Source organism: Lactuca saligna, chromosome 9, assembly GCF_052625555.1.
Source record: "Lactuca saligna cultivar CGN05327 chromosome 9, ASM5262555v1, whole genome shotgun sequence".
Classification (NCBI taxonomy): Eukaryota; Viridiplantae; Streptophyta; class Magnoliopsida; order Asterales; family Asteraceae; genus Lactuca; species Lactuca saligna.
The window spans coordinates 180,846,497-180,870,140 of NC_136425.1; the positions used below are offsets into that span (position 1 = coordinate 180,846,497).

General features: G+C 32.8%; 3 protein-coding genes across 3 annotated transcripts; 1 reads left to right on the forward strand and 2 right to left on the reverse strand.

Annotated features, from left to right (window-relative positions):
* Positions 1 to 4,053: 4,053 nt before the first annotated feature.
* LOC145014135 (mitotic checkpoint protein BUB3.1-like) lies at positions 4,054 to 7,524 on the reverse strand. Its single transcript, XM_078972511.1, has 8 exons — positions 7,244 to 7,524; positions 6,391 to 6,521; positions 6,217 to 6,299; positions 5,856 to 6,125; positions 5,436 to 5,592; positions 5,105 to 5,183; positions 4,605 to 4,705; positions 4,054 to 4,324 (listed from the first exon to the last, which is right to left on the reverse strand). The coding sequence occupies exons 1-8, from the start codon at positions 7,358 to 7,360 to the stop codon at positions 4,237 to 4,239; spliced, it is 1,026 nt and encodes a 341-aa protein (XP_078828637.1). The 5' UTR covers positions 7,361 to 7,524; the 3' UTR covers positions 4,054 to 4,236.
* A 2,859-nt stretch (positions 7,525 to 10,383) lies between these two features.
* Positions 10,384 to 13,040, forward strand: LOC145017946 (uncharacterized). The gene is made up of 8 exons (XM_078975893.1): positions 10,384 to 10,407; positions 10,675 to 10,755; positions 10,838 to 10,958; positions 11,072 to 11,166; positions 11,314 to 11,385; positions 11,509 to 11,815; positions 11,883 to 12,057; positions 12,835 to 13,040. Exons 1-8 carry the CDS (start codon positions 10,384 to 10,386, stop codon positions 12,923 to 12,925), a joined length of 966 nt encoding a protein of 321 aa, XP_078832019.1. The 3' UTR covers positions 12,926 to 13,040.
* Positions 13,041 to 16,631: 3,591 nt separating this feature from the next.
* LOC145014476 (vacuolar-sorting receptor 3-like) lies at positions 16,632 to 21,561 on the reverse strand. Its single transcript, XM_078972849.1, has 12 exons — positions 21,021 to 21,561; positions 19,722 to 20,414; positions 19,192 to 19,280; positions 19,041 to 19,110; positions 18,874 to 18,957; positions 18,224 to 18,300; positions 17,986 to 18,067; positions 17,797 to 17,879; positions 17,630 to 17,696; positions 17,408 to 17,536; positions 17,053 to 17,162; positions 16,632 to 16,961 (listed from the first exon to the last, which is right to left on the reverse strand). Exons 1-12 carry the CDS (start codon positions 21,316 to 21,318, stop codon positions 16,863 to 16,865), a joined length of 1,881 nt encoding a protein of 626 aa, XP_078828975.1. The 5' UTR covers positions 21,319 to 21,561; the 3' UTR covers positions 16,632 to 16,862.
* Positions 21,562 to 23,644: the final 2,083 nt, after the last annotated feature.

Genomic DNA, 23,644 nt, shown 5'->3' on the forward strand with positions numbered 1-23,644 from the left:
GTTTTGGGCCAAAGTTTGACAATGGATCTTGTATTTAGGCCCAATTAGTGTGTTAGGGCCAATTCGGTAAATTGGGCCAATTATGGGCTTTGCATAAGGACTTTCAAGGTTATGTAATTGGCATTGGGCCTTGGCCCAATAAAGAGAATGGACATGACGGATTGTGTGGACCCCTAGTCAATATTGTTATGTTGTGTAATGACTTGGTATTTATTATTTGGATAGTTTGGGAATTTTGGTGAGGCAGCGATTCGGGAGTTCGATTCTTCAGTTCAGATCGACATTGCGAGGTGAGTTTTCCTCATTATACTCAAGGGTCTAAGGCACCAAGGTCGTCCCTTTTGGATTGCTATCCTGATATGTTATATGCTCGAGTATTGTTATGATCCGTTTGATCGGTATCCTGGTAGATAGGATGTTATATGTTGTTATGATTCGTTAGATCAGTATCTTGGTAGATAGGATGTTATATGTTGTTATGATCCGTTAAATCAATATCCTGGTAGATAGGATGTTATATGTTGTTATGATCCGTGAAATCAGTATCCTGGTAGATAGGATGTTATATGTTGCCATGATATGTTAGATCGGTATCCTGGTAGATCGGATGTGGTTATGCTTAGTGACTGTGACAACCCAAAATTTCCATTCTGAACAAACCATATCAAGCCAATAGAAGTTAGAACAGTTACTGTGAAATTTCAGACTTTGGGTATAAGTTTGAGTATTTCAGGTTTAGCACTTAAGGATATATCAGGAGAGTGGATGCACTAGGGTTTTGTGCAACACTGTTATTCCAATACTCTATGCTATTAGAGTTCATTCCGGGAATAAAATATTTTCTGCCAAAAATCTCAGGACTATATATATAGAAATCTGAACCATATTCATTCATTAGTTACATTTCCAACTAGAGAAAAGCCGACTTCTCTCTCACGGATCTTCGGGTTTTTATCCCAAATCGTGAGTATTTCTATCTAGTTATATTATATAGCTTAGATTGTGTTTTATAACATCAAATCGGATCAAAACCCCAAGATTTGGGAGTTTACTGCCCAAGAACACTTGGAGAGTAAACTCCTTTTTAAGGGCCAAAGTGTGCCCAATGTCCCTCAAAGCCTTGGAAATGAACCTAGAAGCTACCATTACAATGTTTAGACCACAAAACAATTAAGAATCAAGGGTGAAAGTGAGTTCACGACCAAGGAAGTTCTTGGGCCGTGAACTCCATTTTAGGTTGCCAAAATGCCCTAAATGCCTTCATTGAGCCAAGAGACTAGCATAGCACATTACCTTGATGTGTCTAGGACCCAAAACAAACAAAATACCAACACCTATGGGTGTTCACGGCCGCAAACACATGACCAAATGGTTCATGGGCCGAAAACTCAAGTTAGGGGTGTTTTGATGCCATGAACACTTCCTAAGGCTTAGGCTTGAATTTAGACATGTACCTTAATGAGTTTAGGACTAGCAAACACCATTAGAACACCAAGAGTAAGGTGTTCACGACCCAAGAAGTTCCAGGGCCGTGAACTCCAAACAATAGTGCCAAATGTGCCACTTTTTCTTTAAGGGACCAAATGTGCCACTTTTGATAAAGAATCAAGAGATAATAGAATATACTTGATTTCAGGATGTTACATTGATCCTCTCTCGTGTTTGAGAGTTCTATCAACTATCATTTTAAGCTTTAACAACTCTTTGAATTCTGTGTTATTTACTTGTTTAACTTTGGTGGGTGTTGGTGTGATTTTTTTTAATATTTCCACATTCAGTATTTTTCTATGCAAATAAAAATGTACACTTTTAGTATCATAAAATATGAATATAATGGAAGTGTTTAAATCAATACTTACCTTTATCGGATCTAATTCAAATGTTTCTTGTAGATGGTTTATAATCTTGTCATGTGTAAAACTCACACAAATTGATCGGGGGCACCTACTTACTCATTCAAACGCTTGCTTTGGATTTCAGAATTATTTAGAAAAAATGGTTTTATGAAAATCATCATTAGTTTTTAAGTAAAAAAGATACAATAGTATGGAAAAAAGTATTTGTTATTTCGGGCATTTCTTGGCTTTCCAAAACATAAAATCTCATTCCAGACCGTTGTGTTCCTAAATAGTTCTTTGCATTTCAGACTAGTTCTTCCCTCCAAAACTCATTTCCAAGCATTATGTATATTACTTGATATTTCAGGGTGTATTTCTAAGGATGTTTAGACTACTAGCAAGTCAACAATAACACTAGTGACCAATCTAACAAAAAAAAGTACATTATATATGAAATTCTGGACATGTTTTACGCATTTCGGAGATGCTCTTCGTATTCCAAACTGCATCTTTACACATATTCACAAAAACCTAAGTAGAGTAATTTGTAAAACTAACATTTTTTTTGTGGAATCTGTGGTTAAAATTAGAGAAAAGGTTCAAAGTTTGGGTTTATAATATTTTCAAATTTGTCAAAATGACATTCCGGTACATGTGGACCCGATGTATAGGATCGGACCTCAGTAATGGACTTGGCAGTGGCGGACCTATGTAGTGTCTGAGGGGTCCCGGACCACTATTTTGATTTAGCCCCATAGTGTAATTTTTTTTATTAGGTGCAACATCTTCGAAATATGAGTACAGGTATTATTTATTTTTATGTCACCGCTATTCAAATGTTTTGCATCTGCAATTCCAAAGGTATTGATTAGTTTGCAAAAAATAAATAAATAAATAGTTATTTTTTTAAAAATTGCTTAAATATATGGTTAATTTAGCAATTTCTCTATATTTTTTTTTTTTGCAAAAATCATACGTTCAATGTTATGACATCTTGCTATTCCAATCAAGTCAACTTTTCTAGTCAAACCAAAACAACTTGCCACCTCATGGAGTCATGGTTTTGTGATTTCGAAGGAAGTTGTCTCCGCCTATTCAACATCTAGAAGGAGCATGCTCATGCTACATCATATACTTGTTTAGTGTAAATATTTTACGTAGTCGTTCTCTTTTAATTCAACAAGAGTAGGCTTTGCTTTTCTTTTATAAGATAAATCCAAAATCTTCTTGGGTTCCCGATAGGTAAGGTGTTTAGTAGTAATAAAAAAAAATTAACATTTAGTTTTTAGCTTTTAAAAAAATTGAATTAAAAATAATAATAATAATAATAATAAAACTTTGTTGGAAAGAACGAATTAAAAATTTTTGTTTCAAAATACAAAGCTACTCCACATAGGAGTTTAGTTTTTTTGCTTTTATGTTTATATAAATCAACAAAAAAGTTTTTTGATACATAAATAAAAGCTATAGTTTTTATGTTTTTTAGTTTCGTTTTCTGTAATCAGCTACCTATACTAGTAGTTGTTTTTGCCAACTAATACCCATATCTTTTATTAAATATGTAGGTCAATACTTCACTACCACTAATTTCATGACCAAACAGTGATCGTTTGGTATGGTCCGAAAATTTTAGAAGCCATTTGTCCAACACTTATGGCTGTTCCTTTTAGGCAAAAAGATAATGTTGTTAACCAACCAAAAACTAGGAGCAATCAAGGAATAAATTATTGGAACACGTAAAAGTTTGGTACAACGTGGATGGATGTTGCACATCTGTATTTCAAGTAACTTATTACGTAGGTTTAGCCATTAATTTTGGACGTGATTCCAACTTTATTCCCATGATGTAGAGACCTCAAAACATGTGGTTGAAGATGTATCTTGTAATGTGTCAGAAATTAATATTATTTATTTATTAAAACCGGATCATACTTGTTATTTTTAGTTAAATCTTTTTTATTTGATCTCTACTTCGTATCGTAGAGTAAAAAGCTAACTTATGGTGACTGATTAATAACTAAATTATTAGCAATAAAGGAATTTAACTTTCCTTCTATAAAATAATTAGAATTCGATTTTTTTTTAATTATTATGAACGACTTTAAATTTTATTCCATCTCTCAATTCAATACTTTTAAAAAATTCTAATTCTTCCATGGATGCATAGCATCATAATACACAATTCCAAACTTACATAAGCAATTTCACACAAACATCAACCATAGTTAATAGCTTTATATTATAAAAATGCACTTCACCATCATTTTGCAAATATATTTTGCTCAATAGGATGACTAGTTAACATTCAAACAAGGAAACAACCTTAGTACATAGTAACTAAAAACATACTTAAACCTAGTATTTAACAAACCAACCTTTTTGTAATGTTTTTTTCCACTTACGTGGCGGGATTTGGGTATTGCTTAGGTTTAGGCTTCACTTCAACTTCATTCACACTACGAACAAATATAGCATCCGGTTCATGTCTGCAAAAAAACAAATAATAAATATAAATTGAATAGATTTTATGCAAAACACAGTTCGAGTGCTCCTGTGTATACGATTTACATCTCACATGAGAGACGTGGGAGCCACCTAGTGGGCACATGTGTACTTTATTTGTATCTCACATGATGTCGATGAGACTATGTGTGGGCCCCTATGTACCTGGTTTACATCTGACATAATGTTGATGTGATTATGTGGGCCCACTCAACACTTTTACAAAAAAGGATGTGAAGATAGAAAAAAATATATATATCTTACGGTTTTTCACCCTCTTCAAATGTATAACTCGATGCAACAGCCAATAGTCGACCATCTCTGCTAAATGATAAAGCCGCAATGCTTGTAGGGTACTTTGAATACTGAAGATACACCAAAAAGTAAGAACATTGAAAAGGGTAAAACCGTAATTTGGCCATCAAAGGTTTTAGAGAATGTACTAGTGTATTGTGAAAGGGCTAAAGTAAAAAATAGCAATGTATTTTCGTTTCTTTGTTTAAAATTGTAGCGTCTTACTTTCATTAAGTTCATTTTTCTTATAGCATTTTACTTTCCACAAAATTATTAAGACACTATACTTTGAAAAAATCTACCCATTTTAATTTTTTTTTTTTTTAAAACTACTAAATTATGTATTATACTTTTCGAATTTCTTTTATTATGACACTGTATCTTGAAAAAGCAACCAATTATAACAAATTAATTAACTAAAGTACATTGCTATTCTTGTAATTTTAACCCTATGGTAAAAAAAAATATACCTGATAAAGTCTCTTTTTGTTGTTTCCATCCCATACATTGACAAAACCATCACAACCTCCTGTTGCAAATGTCCCATAGCTGCATGTTTGTGTTTAATCATTAATGTATATGAGAAATATACATTTTAGGTCCCTGAGCATAGCTGATTTTTTCAATTTTGGTCCCAAAAAGTTCTCTTTCAATTACTTTGCAACTCCTGAGACCAAAATTGCAAGAGAATTTTTGGGACCAATTTTGAAAAACTAAGCTAAACTCAGGGACCATTTTTGTAATTTACTCTACTTATAATGTTACAATGTGAATTGGGTAAGTCAACGAAGTCAAACTTACACGGGGTGAAATGCAATGGCATTTACAGGGTAAACAATGTCTCTTCCAGCTTCTGATTTTCTGTGACATTTGAATGCATATTTTTTTGATTGGCCAGCTGGCGAAAGGTCAAAAAACTCCATTGCAACTCGACCTTCTACAGAGCTAAGTGCATAACCTACAAAAATCATCATCGTCTTTGTTTAATGGAAATACAAGGGTGTTTGGAATTGGAATTCAAGATTCCATTCCATCTGTATATTGACAAAATTCAATTCTGTAAGATTCCTTCAAATTCCATGAATCCATGTTCAATGAATTTTTTTCATCCTTAAGAACGGGTAGAAGGAATTCAAATTCAATATTTTTCAATTCCATCATCCCTTCTTTTATTAAAAGACCAAAATACCCTTACCATATAAAATGTAAAATATACAATACCTGTTCCATTGGGATAACATCGGACGCATCTTGTTTGATATTTCAATGAAGATTCCCTTTGTTGTTCAGGTTGAGACATATTCCTCAAATCATAAACATTAACATGTCTTCCAGCAGTTGCAACAACTACACGATTTCCAACAAGAGATAAAGAATAGACACGTTCAGGTTGAGCATATGTTCCCACTAGAGCACGCTCTTGTGCACTAGTTGCACCTCTTGGATCCCAACATTTCAGGGTTTTATCCCAACTACCTGTAATCACTTGCCCTAAAACCACAAAACAAGATACTAGATTTTAACTTTTTGGATCATATGAACAAAGAAAAGTCAACATATTATGTTAGTGAAGGTTGCATACCTGTTGCATAAGAGTATTCAATGCATCGAACAGGGGCATCATGGCGTCCAAGAACATCTTCCCTCTCATTGTTGAAAACAAGTCTGAGATTCAAGTAGAAATTATAGTAAAAAATTGCTTCTTTTTTACTAAAGGTTCATATCATATGTAATTCAGTATAACATTCATGCTTACCTCCTGACAGTATTATCAGCACTTGCACTGAAACCAGAATTATCATCATGAAAGCAGCAATCAAGAACTGCACCTCCATGTGTAAACTCTCCTCTCAATACGTTCTCACTTGCATCATATAATCGAACAGTCTGTCATTAAAAAGGTTAATAAACTTTCAATCTTGAATTCTTGATCACCAATGGTCTGATATAAATTAAGCTTTGCATGTATGTGTGTAGAAAGAAAGTTAGATACATTCAAATACACTTGTATATGTTTATAATACTTCAACCATTCCTAAACCGAGCTGCCAAGAGCATGGCAGTTGATGCTTGAAAGTTGAAATTGATGTAAATGTTAAGATTTAGGGAGAAATTTTGCTACATGAAGTCAACTGTTAACTACTAAAAATTGAATGATGTTGGCATTAAAGTTTAACTCTGCAATAAATTTGGTATCAACTTTAATGTTGGAAAGTACTAGTCTACTAGATCATCTGGCTCTTTTGGGGAAAGAAATTATGAGTTAAGCTCTAATGTTTGGATATGTACTCCCTAAATCAAAAATAAGTAACATTAACACACTCTAAAGACATACTACAGTTTTACAATTTGCACTTGTAATCAAATACAGATTAACAAAATGTATCTTTTATCTTATCATAAGCGAAAAAAAACTGGTACTTCTTACATATTTCGTTTTATGTTAAAATCTTCAAATATGATTCAGAATTTCGTAAACGAAAACCGTATATAGGAACATTTCTTTAGGCAGATGGAGTTTGGAAAGGAAAACATGAAGCGATTGAGTTCTTTAGCTTCGATTCTAGTTAAATAAGTAGATAAGGAGATGGAGAGAAGTAAATACGTACTTTGTCCCAAGAAGACACAAGTAGGTGATCGGAGTGATGAGAGAATCGGAGGTTGGAGATACCGTCAGACGGAGGATTTATTAGTTCCTTGCCGGTGACTGGTGGCGCCACTGCCATTTCAATTTGCTGATCGGAGTTAATTATCTAGGGTTCAGATGGAGCTCTGGTATGTGTTGAGAAAGAGGAGGGATTGGGATTTTAAACTGAAGTTTCAAATTTTTTGTTAGATTCGAATCTTGAGGGTTTTAAATTCAAATTTTGGGGAATATTTTTCGGTTTGAGTTCCAGAATTCAGTCGGGCACTCGATTGTCGTAATTTTATTCGAGATGTTGGGTTCTTTATGGGCCATTGGGCTTAATTACCCGGTTTAAGTTTTTTGAGAAAAGAAATTGCAAGAGCTGTTCATGAAGAAAAAAAAAAAAAAAAGTGGATTAATATTTTAAAAATCTTTTTTTTGTTTACAAATAATGACCATCATATTGATTATTTTATATTTTTCTGATAAAGATAATCACTAAACACTAGTCATTAAGAATCATTTTCGCTATAACATCATTTCATATATTCGTCAGCTGATTGGTGGTTTTATGTTCAACGAAGGAAACATATGGATGTGGATGTGTGAAGCAAGATTTGGATTTACTATATCCGAAAAGAAATCCAAATCTGGATAAGATCATTCTGATCCATTGGATACGATTCAGATACCTCAAAAGATTTGAAACCGAATTTTGATCCAATTAAAAATCTTATAATTTTCATCCAAAATCTAGAAAAAAAAAATCCGGATGAATCCTATCCAAGGGATTATCCAAAATCCGATAATTTCAAGCAAATTTTTTGAATAAATCTCATCTAAATTATATTTATCTGATTTTCCTATATAGGGCTTGATCAAATAAAAATGAACCAAATACAATATATAATTTATGTCATTTATCCCAAACATAACAAGTATCAAAGGATTCCACCCCTTTATGGGATCAAGGGGCATGATGGTACATTCGTAGCCTTCCACTTGTAAATAAAAAATACGTTCATACTACAGGTGAGGTAGAAAATATGTTCCAATGCATATTAGTATAAGGGGTCGAATTTGACTAAAGCAATATTGAATTATCCATGTCTTAACTTTCCAACTTATTTAGGCTACTGAAATTTTATTAATTTTTCAAGTTAAGTGATTTCCTAAGCTCCCGAGAGCCTTCTGGAGGGCTCTAAAAAGGCTTAAGTCGGTTGTTTTTCTAGGAATTTCGTAGGCATGAGGCTTTCTACAAATTGTTTTTTGTAGAATATCCATAGGCTTTCTAGAAGTTGTTACTCATGATACTAGTCGCATTTCTCTTAAATATTAAAATAAATAAAATAAAATGTAACCTACTATTATTTATGACATTTACAAATGCAAAAACCGGATATAGTAAAAAAAGCGAGCGAATCAGATTTTTATTTGATTTTTGAACCGGACCGGGCCCATGCAATACAACCTGGTTTGTTTAGCAATTTAAAAATTAGAGTAAATTACACGAATCGTCCCTCGTACATGTGTCAAAATGTATGTTCAGTCCCTATTTTCAAAAATTAACTCGGACCGTCCCTCATTTGTTTAAAACTTGCGAACTTCATCCCTTCGGACATAAAAAGACCATTTTACCCTTAATAATTTATTTTTTAATTTTCTTTAATTTATTTATCATTTTAAAATTAAAAACAGAAAAAAGAAAAAAAAAATCCCCCACTAACCCACCCCTCCCGTTTCCCTTTTCCATTGTTTGCTTTCGCCCCCAACTCTCTTGAAACAAAAATGGTGGACTACTCTACCTCTCTCTGCTCCGGCGAGAAAACCATCTGACAACCCTGAAACTCGGGCTACTATGTAAAAATAACCTCGTCATCTATCATATCTCTGGATCTATAATTGGATTCTGACGAGAGAGCCTGTCAATGATGAGGCTATGACGGATCGACGGCGTCACTGTGTGCGGAACTCTGGCGTATACTATGTGTGGAATTCTAGCACTTACACTCCCTAATCGATGATGGTAATTTAACAAACATGTTATCTTCACCACCTAACACAACTTCGTCCATCTCTAAAACCAGTGCTTTGTTTTCCAAATTGCATCAGATTCAGAAAAGCAAAACACAACAAGTGACGATTTTTGCATTAGGGATTTGAGTTTGAATTTGTAGGTTTGATTTTGGGTTTGCATTTGAATTTCAGGTTTGATTTTGGTTTTAGGTTTGAGTTGTAGATTGGACTTTTTGTTTTGGATTTGAGTTGCAGGTTCGGGTTTATATGTATTTTATTAGGTAACTTTGTGTTGAGTTTGGGTGATTTTTGTGGTACTGGATCCATGGTCGGAGATGGTGACCGGAGCTGTTGCCGGACATTAATTCTGTGGACGGAGATGGTGATCGGAGGTGGTGTCCGGCATCGAATTTGTGAACGAGGATGGTGATCGGGATCTTGAAGAACATTAAATTGAAGAGAATTAAATGGACTAGAAAGGAAATAGAGAGATGTAGGGTAATAATATTTTTCTTTTTTCTTAATTAATTAATTAATTAATTAATTAATTAATAATAATAATAATAATAATAACAACAACATTAAATTAATTGGAAAAGAAATACCAAAAGGGCATAATAGTCATTTTAGGTAGCGTAAGGGATGAAGCGTGCAAAATTAAATTAGTTAGGGATGTAACGTGTTTTTTTTAACCAAACAAGGGATGATCCGAGTTAATTTTTGAAAATAGGGACTAAACCTGCCTTTTGACACATGTACAAGGGACGTTTCGTGTAATTTACTCTAAAAATTAAAACCGAATTACGTACGATCACAAAACTTAGAAATATCATACATGATACATCCAGCAATATGAACCTACACATCTTCCTTCAATGAAGAATCTGTCTCAGAATTCGCAACACATATCCGAAGAATCATACATAATCATCTTCTTCAAAGATCTCTTGCTCGGATCTTCCATTATTTTGTCCTAAAACCCTATAAATTTACATAAACAATTTGCATCATTAAATTGATCTGTATTCTATCCGATTTCACATGTAACGTACAATGGAAGCTTTCGAAATTAGGTTTTCCTATGTGTAACCAGTTACACTCATTCCAATGGTGGTCTGCAAGTGCCGAAAGGTACACTTTCTCCCTTCCTTCACATCACGTCATAATTTTACACAACTTAACGTATTTCCTTAGTTTTATTGTGCGAAACTGACTGCAATGTAGTTTTCTCAGTAACAATTGAAGCTTTTAGATCAAACCGAGCTACTAAATTCATATTCCAAATGCTATTAATTTTGGATTACAAATTCCAATTCGATAATAGTTTGATAATCGAGAGCTTATTCAACGATGTTACACCTTTATTGTTGCTTTTATTGAGAGGTAATTTCTTCACAGGCAACTAAATTGTACTGCTTCGTCCACAAGGTTCCTGTTTGTGGTGGATGTATATGTTTCCAGGAACATCAAATTTGTGTGGTATGTTGTAGTCACATGTATATCATTATGATATAATCATAAAATTGATCTTTTGAATGACACAATTTGGCTGATTTTGTAGGTTGGAGCATACTCAGCATGGGTAGTTGATGGAGAATATGATTGGCCTACAAAGTGTTGCCATTGCCAAACTGTGCTCACAGAGAGCAATGATCCTCAAACAACACGATTGGGTTGCTTGCGTATGTTATATTGCACTTGAATTTTATATTGATATTCATCTTCTATGAATACTAGATTACTATAAATTGCTACATTACTTATTCTTCTTCTTCTTTTCTTTATGTGTTTTCAGATAATATACATACAAATTGCTTAGTTTCACATATTAAAAGTCTTCCTCAAGATACTGCTCCAGATGGATTTACTTGTCCAGCATGTTCAACTCCAGTAAGCTCCATGTCTATGGTTCTTTTTTATGTAGCTTGTTATCTGCTTATATAAATCCTGATTGGAAAGGTTGTAAAATGTTAAAAAAAATGCTTCTCTTTTGTAGTTTATTAAAAATTCAACATTTTGGTTGCTTCATCGTTACAGATATGGCCTCCTAAAAATGTAAAAAACTCAGGCTCTCGCCTGCATTCACAGTTGAAGGAAGCAATCATGCAGGTAATTAGTATCTGTTTCATTGCAATTCTTATATGCTAACTTTTGAATTACTGTCTACTGTCTAATCTGTACAAAAAGATGTGAATGCCCTTCTCACACTAAACATTACTTTTTGTTTTACAGAGTGGAAATGAGAAGAGCTTGTTTGGAAATCATCCAATTTCATCACCACCCAAACATTCTCATGGACCACCTCCTGCTTTTGACTATGATCCTTTAAAACCAAAAGTTCCCTCTGGAAACGGTTCTTCAAAACCTTCAAGCATTAATGTTGCGGAAAAAGATGCTCCACATGAACCCAATTTCTCAAAAAGCCCAAATTCTGGTGCTAAAACAAGAAAGACTAGTCCACAAGGTGAAAAGCAAACATCTGAATTCTCTTATTATGCAGATGATGAAGACGTTAATAAGAAGAAGTATACAAGAAGAGGTGAGCATTAAAATTCAATAATGATTTATTATTGTATTGTGTAATAATTCTATAATTATGAATGTAGGTAGTTGTTGTGACAAGTTTCTGAGATCATTGGTACCTTTTTGGTCAAGTTCTTTGCCAACTTTACCTGTAACCGCACCTCCTAAAAAAGAGGGAAATGCAGATGACACGTCATCGCGTCACCATAGACCATCAAGAATGGATCCAAGAAAAATACTTCTCGTCATAGCAATCATGTAAGACATGCCATCACAGAACAGGTTATACTACGTCTGACATGCATTGGACTAAGACTGAGACTCGGACTGACGTCCGTCACTGTAACAAAAATTGCAACTTTTTGCTCCATCCAAAAACATGGAACAAGACAGGGAACCGCTCTCGATCTCTCTCGTCTGTGTAAAAAGACGTAAATGCCCTCCTCATCTTCATAAAAAAAAAAATAACCCTTGAAAGCTTGTGTAGTCCTGTCCTGTTTCATTTAACAAACGCAGCCTTACGGCTGCATTTGTTACACAAGACAGGATTGGAAAACCTTATGATGATTATTTTTTATGATAAGGATGTGGAGGTTATTCACGTATTTTTGCACAGACAAGAGAGATCAAGAGCGAGTCCCTGTCTTATTCCATATTTTTGGATGGAGCAAAAAGTTGCAATTTTTGTTATAGCGACGGACGTCAGTCCGAGCCTCAGGGGGTGTTTGGCTTGTCTTTTTGAGAGACAAAAGTCCTTTTTGGAAAAATTACAAAAAGTCAGGTTTTTCTAACTTTTCCAAAAAGTCACTTTTCCTTCTATTTAAAATCCAAAAGTCACTTTTTAAAATGTTTTTACCAAACATCTTTTGCTCTTTATCTTTTCCAAAAATGACTTTTGCTTTTCAAAAAGACAAACCAAACACCCTATCAGTCTCAGTCCAATGCATGTCAGACGCGTAGCAACCTGTTATATCATGTGTACCAAGTTATTACCATTTTTTTTGTTATGAAAAAATTATAAAATTATTGATGCAGGGCGTGTTTGGCGACAATGGGTGTTCTGTATTACAGGATTGCACAACATGGTTTGGAGGATAAGTTGGTTGATCAGGTAGTGCAACAGTGACATGTTTTGTTACTTTGATCGATGATTATCTCATACTATTCAGAATCATGATTTGATTGATATAAAGTGGATCATTTGTTTCATGAATAGTTAATAAATGATAGTTTCAAGTTTTATATAGTAAGCAAGCGGTTTCTTTCTTGATTAAATTTGATTCACATAGATACAAAACATACGTACACATTTGCAAGTATAATTTGTTGATTTTTGACTAATCTATTTTGCAATTGACTTAAATGTTAGAATGTATTTTGTTGATTTTTGTGATACTCAACAATGTTAAACTATTCTCAACTAAATAAACTAGGGCTAAACACCTTTTAAAATCAGTTATTCGCTCGAAAGTGGAAACCATGTTAATGAGTATGTTTTCAACTTTTATCACAAAATGTCTACTTAATTCACGAAAAAAAAATCGGACGGATTTTCAATATAGTTCATGTTAAACTGATGGAAACATGATTAGTGAAGTTGACTCGTTATACAATAATGTGATTGGAAGACTTTTAATATGTGAACAAGATAAAGGCTTTTGAGTTTATATTCGAATTAACGTCGTTATTTCAAATAGATCAATAAAATATGTTGAATAGTTTTTGGATTCCAATCAACGGTGTTATTTCTGTCTATCAAAAATTCGAATCATATTTATATACATGTTGTTTTGATATTGGTCTCAACACTTATTTATTTATCGGTATTTTTTTACAATATATTTATTAATTATAGTGTAATTTCGGGAAAAATATGTGACATATCACTAATACTTTAATAAAAAGTACATAATAAACACATGCTAGAAAACGACATGTTACATCAATAAACCATCTAGCATGTGTGCTATAATTGTAAAAAGTACTAGCCTCTAATATTTTCACCTTTATTGGAGAATATATATATATATATATATATATATATATATATATATATATATATATATATATATATATATATATATATATATATATATATATATATATATATATATATATATATATATATAGTCAACATGTGCATCATGATTCAAACACTCAACACGGAGACTTCTTAAAATTATTCTTTTGGCTTTTAAGTTTTAGTGCTGTGGACGATCCAAGGAGTAGTCTAATAAAAATTCAAGGAGGTGTTTAGGATTTGCTTATTTAAGACGTTTGTTAGTTTAATATGAATATGATTAAGTACTGATAGTAAGTATTTTTAAATGTTCAATTTAAATAACATAATAAAAATTGTTATTGACTTAAATAGATAAATGAGAGTGTTTATGATATGTGGAAACCAATTTACCTTTGTTTTTTTTTTTTTTTTTACCAATTTTTAACTTTAAAAACTATATGAATTGTAGCCTTGTTATTGTTTTTTCTTGACCAAATATGTGTATACTAATTTTTTCCATTTTACTAGTATCTTCCTTTATCATTCTACATGTATAAATATAAACAGTCAAAACACTAAAAAAATAATTTATCTGCTTGTTGTCTTTTGGTACTATATAAGCTAAAAAAAAATATAAAAAACAGCTTTAAATAAGCAATACCAAATACCCCCTTAATAATTTAAAAAGAATACTTCTCTTTCGAAAAAAAAATTAAAAATAATACTTTCTCATTTTATGACTTTATTACCTCTTAACAATATGATGTGATTAGTGATATACATGTTATAATCAATATATAAATTTTAAATGAGGTAATCCAATATGAGTACTTTTGATATTTCTGGAATGTCCACACAAAAATGATGTTAAACATGAAAAATGAGGCTCACTTGGCTCTTCAAAGAGTTGATAAGTTGCTGATATATTGGGGAATATGACTTATCAAGGTAATTAACTTTTCGGTATGTTTACATCTGGGTAACTATCTTTTTTTTGTACATATGTAGGTAACAAACTTTTTGGAAGTGTTCACATATGACCATTATGACCTGCTATAGCAGGTTAAATCCTAGATGTGAACGCTTTCAACAAGTTTGTTACCTAGATGTGTACAAAAAAAAAATAGTTACCCAAATATGAACAAAACGAAAAGTAAAAATTAAATTACATGAATGGTCCCTGTGGTTTGGGGAATTTGTGGTTTTGGTCGCTAACTTATTTTTTTTAACTTAAATGGTCCCTACTGTTTATTTTTGTTGCGTGTTTGATCACCGTCTTACCTAAAAATACTTTTGTGCCCTTATTAATTTATTTTTTTAATTAATTTTCTTATCTATGTATTTATTTTTTACATATTTAAAAAAAAAATAAACCACACATATTTGTATCTCCTCCCCATCTTCTATTTCTTTTCCATCTTTAGTAACATCGATGTCTTCACCATCCTTTTTTTTTTGTACTTCAACTCTGGTGAACCAACACCATAACCTACTGTCTCTTCATCTTTAGTGGGTTGTGGTGCTGATTCGACGGAGTTGAAGGACCGAAAAAAGAAGTGATGATGAAGACGTCGATATCACTAAAGATGAAAAATAAATAGAAGTTGAGAAGGATGAAAGATGGGATGGTGATGAGATACAGATATGTGAGGTCTACTAATTTTTCTTAAACATATAAAGCATAAGTACATAAACAAGAAAATTAATTAAAAAAATACCAAGGCAACAATAGTCTTTTTAGGTAAGACAGAGACCAAGTTCATAACAAAATTAAATAGTAGGGACCATCCGAGTTAAAAAATTAAATTAATTAAAAAATAAATAGTAGGGATCATCCGAGGAGATACAAATATGTGTGGTTTATTTTTTTTTTTAAATATGTAAAAAATAAATACATAGATAAGAAAATTAATTAAAAAAATAAATTAATAAGGGCACAAAAGTATTTTTAGGTAAGACGGTGATCAAACACGCAACAAAAATAAACAGTAGGGACCATTTAAGTTAAAAAAAATAAGTTAGCGACCAAAACCACAAATTCCCCCAAACCACAGGGACCATTCATGTAATTTAATTTTTACTTTTCGTTTGTTCATATTTGGGTAACTATTTTTTTTTGTACACATCTAGGTAACAAACTTGTTGAAAGCGTTCACATCTAGGATTTAACCTGCTATAGCAGGTCATAATGGTCATATGTGAACACTTCCAAAAAGTTTGTTACCTACATATGTACAAAAAAAAAGATAGTTACCCAGATGTGAACATACCGAAAAGTTAATTACCTTGATAAGTCATATTCCCGATATATTGTGATGAAAATTGAGAAGTAACGAAAACCAACCCTTTGTTTTATATCATTAAAGGCATTGACATACACACAATTTCTTAGATTTAATTAAACTTCATTACACTAAATACAGGCCTTTAGCACACCTCAACATTAACTATAACACATACCTTTTTATCTCTATAATTAATTCAAAGTTGTGATACTCGATATAAATTTAAATATATCATTTAGATCATCTTATTTTATCTTAATACAAAATTCAACCAATTTCTTATTTTATATAAAATACTAAACGACTTCACAAAAACTAATAAAATAATCTCAATCCCATAACTCTACTTCCACTCAACATGTTAATCAAAATTCCATAATATCGATCCAAACAAACGCTGTTTTTATTTATTTTTTATTTTTTCATTCAACACTTTTGCATCAAAAATACGTTGTTAAAATATAAATTTGACCGATCACATGTTGTATATTGCTTCCGACTTCTAATAGAAATGATAATGACAAAATAAGAAAAAAAAAAAAAAATTGATACAACACACCATCAAATTTTCCTATCAAATCTCATATCCCCAAAACATCCATACTAGACAAAGTTTTCTACACTTCCCTTATCATGATAATGGTACACAACAAATTCATCGGTTGGATGTACAAGGGTATTATAGTAATTATCCCCTCAAACACATCACCCTAGTTCCAACGAATCATCCAACACTATTTCCTTTTTTTTTTCATTTTTTTTTTTTAAATTTCATTTCAAGCACGATTTTCACTAACATGATTGGGTACTTCACTTTGGTTGTCCAAAGGCATGTATTGTGCCATAATCGCTCTTATCTCCGAATCCATGTAAGTCTGAAATTTTTACACCACAAACAAATAATATTATAATAATAATAATAATAATAAGCAAATTAATGAAAAGATATGCCCTTTGGTGACTTACTCTTAATCTATATTTGTAGACAAGATATGCTCCACCAGCAACCGAACCTAACACCAATAAAATGATCCAAACAGCAGTCCATGCAGATTTTCCTTGAACAGCCCTTTTGCCTAATTAGAAGGGCAAAAACGGAATTTTACTTACGGTGGAATGATGAAAGGTATCGGAATGAGTTTATAAGATTCCGTGATCATGTATTGAATGTTGGTATTGATTTTTTATATTTTATATGGAATAAGAAAAACAGCCACAATGAAAAATTAACAAAATGGGAAGAACGGAATGGTCCATTCCATTCCATCTGGCAACGGAATGAACGATTCCATTCCTTCCTGAAAAAAGAAGGTGTACTTACTTATGCATGTATCATGGTCTCTTATATACAAAAGGTCACCACTACACGTGCATTCATAGCTTCCCCATGTATCCTTACAACTACATTCAGGGCATTGACATGCTTTCTTCTCTTTGCATTCATCAATATCTGTCACTCAAGGGCAAAATCGGAAATTTCTCTTCTATCCAGAATATTTACATTTAACAATTTCTCAAATATAAAAAAGCATCATTTAATTACCTTCACAACTTTTGACACCATCACCTTTAAACCCGACAGGACATGCACATTTCCCATTTCCACTATCCTGTATTTTTATAATATGTTTTAATTTTTTTTTTTTTTTTTTTTAATCTACAACTTTAAAAAAATTAAATTAAATTATAAAATTTGAGAAAAGTACAAACCGAGCAAGCGGAATATGAATGCCCATCTCGGGTTTCATGCCAACATCCTCCGTTATTGATCTTGCATCGTCCGGGCCCACTTGCTACAATAATTTTATTTTTATAATATTATTATTATTATTATTATTATTATTATTATTATTATTATTATTATTATAATACAGTATATATATGTTATTAAAAATTTACCTTCACAGGAGGCATAGCCATCTCCTTTAAATTGTACACCATCAACTAAAGGGCATTCACAAACTCTCCCACGAAAAGTGTCCTAAATATGTAGATAATAAATATAAAAAATTAAGCAACATAACAAAATATCCTAAATATGTAGATAATAAATATAAAAAATTAAGCAACATAACAAAATATATATAATAATAATAATAATAATACTAATAATAATTCTAAAAATTACAAAATGTACCTTGCATGCAGTGACATTGGCAATTTTGTCATGCCAACATCCACCATAATTCTCTAAGCACTCATTTGTTTCCACATCTGAAAAAAAAAAATCAGATTAAGGTCAGTTTCTTTTTTCCCATTAAATGCTATGAATGTGGTAAATGACCATTTTACCCTTCTCAAGTGTCATGTGTTTGACCTATAGAGAATGTTTGTTTTTTTCCCATTAATTGACGCATACATAAAAACTATCCCTTTTTGGACTGAATCAGACAGTGACTAAATGACCATTCTACCCTTCTCGAGTGTCATGTCATGAGTCATGACCTATAAGGACTTTTTTCATCCCACTAAGTGTTGTATACATAAAGACTATTTTTTTTTTATTTGGACTAAATGAACATTCTGAATGTGAGTAAATGACCATTTTACCCTTCTCGAGTGATGTATGCATCTGGACTGAATCAAACAGTGGTAAATGACCATTTTACCCTTCTCAAGTCTGGTGTCATGGCCTATAAAGACTTATTTTCACATCCATTAAGTGTTGCATACACAAAGACTGTTTCTCTTTTGGGGCTAAATGAATTGTCTGAATGTTAGTAAATGACCATTTTACCCTTCTCCAATGTCGTGTCATGACCCATAAACTGACAGATTATATCTTACCGTCACTCAGACAAGCAGCTGGCTCAGTTGTTTCTTCAAAACCAGCACAAATGGCCTTCAAAACAGCACCTTTCTCCAACTTTCCTGTAAAAAAATATAGATATTTATAATACAAACACATTTAATTAATTTTCTCCTTCAATGTGAACATAAAGCTAAAAACTAACCTCTGTATTGTCGATTATTAACAACTAGTGTGGGCAATATGGTCACATCACCTCTTGACCCTTTCCCAATCTGCCAAAAAAAAACATAATATTTTTTAATTAATCACTCAAGTATTTTATATAATCGCCCTTTATGTAAAAAAAACATTACTTGAGCATCTTGTTCTTCTTTGAGGAGAGGATTATCAGAATCTGCATTAGGGTCTCCCATACATCTCTCAATCTTCTTCAAATCAAGTCCTTTAAAATAAAAAAATTAAAAAAAACAAATATTCATTTTCCTTTTTCAACCTTCCATTTATACATTTTAGGGTTAGTATCATAAAAGAACTTATATACCGAGTTTTTTCCAGATTAAACCTCAACTTTATGTTTTTCTCAAAAAAAATCATTTTTTTTCCGAAAAAGCCCTCAACTTTTTATTTTCTTTCCGAAAAACCCTCAACCTGTTAATTTTTTCCAAAAAAAAACCCACATTTGACAAGTTTTTTTCCGAAAAAAAACTGCTAAAAGGGCCGAATCAGAAAAAAAAAATGGAAAAATGCAGTTCTTTTTCAGGAAAAAAAAAAAAAAAACTTGAGGTTCAATCCAAAAAAAAACACAATATATAAGGTCTTTTACAATATTAACCCTACATCACAAAAACAATTATAAAGAAAGAAACAAAAAAAAAAAAATCACCTAAAGAATTGATAACCCCATCAGCACAATCTTTATTATACTTCTTTTCCTTCATTGGACACCTTATTTGAAAATCCGTAACATAATCCCACCAAACCCATGGCTTTTTTGTCTCATTTGCCACTTTAAAAACACAAAGTTGCCTCAAATTTTCAATAACCACATCTTTCCCTTCATACCCTTGACTGAAATCTTGTTCAGGGTCAGGAGCACAATACCTCCCATGGTTTATACATTGTGACTTACATTGTTTACTTATTGTAAAAGCTTGAGGACAATACCATGTTATATAATGAGGTGTAAACAAAGTATACCCCCCTTTTTCTAATATTTGTGCTGCACCTTTGAAATTTTTAACAAAATCCATTAACATATCACATTTTATTCCACATTCATCGTTGCTATTTGTCCAAAGTTCGTATTCTACACGATCATCTGGATGTGGGACCGATTCTCTCCAGTCAAGGTTTACGTTGACCATGTCTCCATCACTTATGGATTTTTTTAATTTTTCTCCAAATGATTTGGAGATTAGGGCGGATGGAATTGTTATGTTTTCGATGTATTTTGATGATGCGCTGTCTTCTTCCGGTGTGTCCATGGTGATTAGGGGCTCGTCGAGGTCGTCTGCTACCAAGACTGCGGATGCGCCTGCGTTTTGCGCGTTCCATACTTTTAACGCGAAGAAGCAGTCTGAGTGGGTGGAGAAAAAAATATGAATTGTGATTTAAACCGGTAGATATTGGTTCAGTAGTGTTGCATTACTGAACCAAATTATACCCATGTTCATGTTAACATGAACATGGGTATAGTCTAGGTGGAGAAAAATATGAATTGTGATTATCATAAATATAAAACCTGTAGATATTGGTTCAGTAGTGTAACTTACATTACTGAACCAAATTATACCCATGTTCATGAACATGAACATGGGTATGTTCATAACTAAACATACATATGAACATGGATGTTTAGTTATGATTATCTCATACACATGTTGAGAAATATCCCTAAAAGAATATAATCTAAAGAATAGACAGCTACCAAATTATCCAAAAACAAAGAATAGGCAACAACAAGATCAGTGCTCAAATAATACAAACCGTTTTTTTTTTTTTTATGAATCAGAATAAATATCATGAAAAAAATTACGAACCAGGAAAGAGTAATCCAAAAGGGAAAGTCCAAAAAACAAATTGAAGCAACAACAAGAAACAAGCTTAGTTTTAGCTAGAAACAATAATAAAGATACCTAAAAATAAACAATCGAAAATCATATAGTAAAAGTTAATTGTATACCTCCACGATCGAGTAAAACAAACGTCGGCAAAGTACCAGGTTTGGCTTTAAAAGCAATACCAAATTCATCGAATTGACGACAACCTTTTCTGTTTTCTTTTGGGTAACTCACAGTTCCGGCCATACTACCACCGTATTGAGGAATACCGAAGTTGCCGATGGCACTATCGTGATTTCCCTTGATGCTTTCCGGTGAAGATACTGTTAAGCTGTTTTTTTCCACTACGAAACGACCCATTGCTGATTCATGATACAAGCAGCTTAATAATATGAACCCTAGAAAGAGTTTCGTCATCATCGCTTCTCGACGCAACACAGTGATTGATGTGTTCGAGGATCTGTGAGTGTTTGTGTGTGCGTGTTATGGGGGGTCTGAGTGGGTGAAGTTTTTAAGTAGAGATTAAAAACCCGAAGTTGGAGATTTGGGGTTTTGTTGTTAGAATATGGAATTGATTGGCGAAATAGTTTAACAATATCTGTTGAAATTTGGTGTTGTTTTGAAGAAAAAATGTTAAACGTGTGACCGAAGAACGGAAAAAGGGATTCAACTTCAATCAATCACTGTTGTCGTATACTGAATTTTCTAGTCTTCTCCTTGTTGACTACAATTCTATGAACATTTTTCCCCCAAAATGGAGCGAGAATTTCACAGTTTACAGATGGTGGTCAAAGTCGGTAACTTTTAACTTTGACCAAACTACCCCTTTTGTATATTTCAGTCACTTTTTTGTTCAGACGCGCAGACGACGGAGCGCCGCTGTCACCTGTCGCGACACCTTAATTAGCACCTTCACCGGCGAATATGAAGTCTCCTTGTTCTTCGTTGATTATATCTTCGTCTGGATGGACATCTAAGCGCGAGATTAGTCATATCGATTAATTATGATGATGGTTTATGGAGCAACAAGTATGATGGTGGAAGCGATGGCTAAGGTGATCGAGTACTACGAAGCTCCGGTATCGTGACACGTTTATCACAATGATGATTGATGAAATCTTAGTATTCTTTCTTGATTTTACTTCTTCCACACAGACATCTAGGAGTGAAATTAACGACGCCGGTGATGATGATGATGATTCATGGCAACGACTATGAGAGTGATGATGGTTGTGGTGACGATGAGGCAGGTGTTTAACGGATCCGCCGCCGTCTGTGAGGCGCCTATAATCCTCTTCAGTGCCTTGGACTTGTATGCAAGACAGCAAGTGAAGTGACTAGCTTATTCGCCGGAAATGATCAAAGTTTGGCACATTAATAAACATTTTTATTTTAGTTTTTATTTACAGAAAATACTAAATATAGACAAAACTTCAGAATTGGTCCCTGTGATTTTTATAAAATGTCAGGTTAAGGACAACTTTCAAAAACGCTTCAAATTTTAACGGTGGAGTTAAAAAGTTGCAACTTTTGTGTTCGTGTCATGTCGATACTTACACGAAATGAAACGAAATTGAGACAAAATCAATTTCGAATTTGTGTTAATATCATCTTTGTGTTCAAATTTCTACATGAAAATAACATGAAATATCGTGGTCGTGTCATGTCTATGGTGTTCAAAAGGTGTGTATGTTTAGCAACATTCTATGATGTCTTATGTTATTTTTCCGTGTTATTTGTATTTGTTGTGTTTAAATTAACTTTTTTAATAGAATTTACGTATGAAATTATGCAAAAGGTTACTTTTTTACTTTTTTCGTACTATCGTGTTTTTATTTAGTTGTGTTCGCCTTAACAATAAAAGCACGTTATTGTGTTGAGTCGTGTATAGGTAAAGAAAAATAAGTTATTTCGTGTTAGGCAAAAATACGACACGACTAGTTAAGTATATGTGAAAAACCAATTTACCCATTTAGAAAATCTAACACACCCTCACCTTTTTACTCTCTCAACTTCTCCCTTTATGAATGGTGTTGCTACATTTCTAGATATATAATGTTGGTGATTTTAGTGTCATCTGACATTATGTTTAATTTGGACTGACATGTAAACTAAGTGGATTATCGTTTGTACTCTATATTATATGTTAGGTGAATGTGGAGTGCATGCATATATAAAATCGAATTATAAGCCGATATGACAGAAAAACGGGGGTCAACGGGGTCGCACCCCCTTGCAGAGTCCTAGGGGCAACACCCCTAGCGAGGTCTAAAGGGCAGAGCCCCTGGTGGTGGTCTCGCTGACCGGTAACCATTGATTAGTTACATTATGGAAAAATAAAATTTTAATGGGTGGTTATGGTAAAATTGATAAATCTTATCAATTGTGGTAACCATTGATCATGTCATTAATTTTGTTAATTTCCTAACTAGTATAAAATATTAACCCTAATCTATTATGTAATTATATGGGTGTAACATCCCAAAAATTTATAGTAAAATTTTCATTTTTAAAACAATAAACCATGCAAACGAGTTGTTCCAAAACCGATCAAAGTAAATATACTATTTAAACATCAGAGTAAATATTGAAAATTGTCAATGCGGAAAATTCTAGTGGAGATGGTGCAGTCACGTCGGGCCCTTCCCTTTCGTACTAGAAGTACGTAAAACCATAAACGTAAAACAGTAAGCACAAATCTTTGTGAGTTCCCCAAAATACCACATACCAAAACATACAATTGGGC

What these genes read in the sequence shown, in the direction of transcription:
- LOC145014135 (XM_078972511.1), bottom strand. Translation starts at nt 7,360, where the DNA reads ATGGCAGTGGCGCCACCAGTCACCGGCAAGGAACTAATAAATCCTCCG. An exon ending in TGAATACTCTTATGCAACAG is followed by an intron (nt 6,126 to 6,216) that starts GTATGCAACCTT and finishes TTGTGGTTTTAG; the next exon opens with GGCAAGTGATTACAGGTAGT. An exon ending in ACAAAAAGAGACTTTATCAG is followed by an intron (nt 4,706 to 5,104) that starts GTATATTTTTTT and finishes GTGTATCTTCAG; the next exon opens with TATTCAAAGTACCCTACAAG.
- LOC145017946 (XM_078975893.1), top strand. Translation starts at nt 10,384, where the DNA reads ATGGTGGTCTGCAAGTGCCGAAAG. An exon ending in TGGTCTGCAAGTGCCGAAAG is followed by an intron (nt 10,408 to 10,674) that starts GTACACTTTCTC and finishes ATTTCTTCACAG; the next exon opens with GCAACTAAATTGTACTGCTT. An exon ending in CTTCTCGTCATAGCAATCAT is followed by an intron (nt 12,058 to 12,834) that starts GTAAGACATGCC and finishes TTATTGATGCAG; the next exon opens with GGCGTGTTTGGCGACAATGG.
- LOC145014476 (XM_078972849.1), bottom strand. Translation starts at nt 21,318, where the DNA reads ATGATGACGAAACTCTTTCTAGGGTTCATATTATTAAGCTGCTTGTAT. An exon ending in TGGCTATGCCTCCTGTGAAG is followed by an intron (nt 17,880 to 17,985) that starts GTAAATTTTTAA and finishes AAATTATTGTAG; the next exon opens with CAAGTGGGCCCGGACGATGC. An exon ending in TCTACAAATATAGATTAAGA is followed by an intron (nt 16,962 to 17,052) that starts GTAAGTCACCAA and finishes TAAAAATTTCAG; the next exon opens with ACTTACATGGATTCGGAGAT.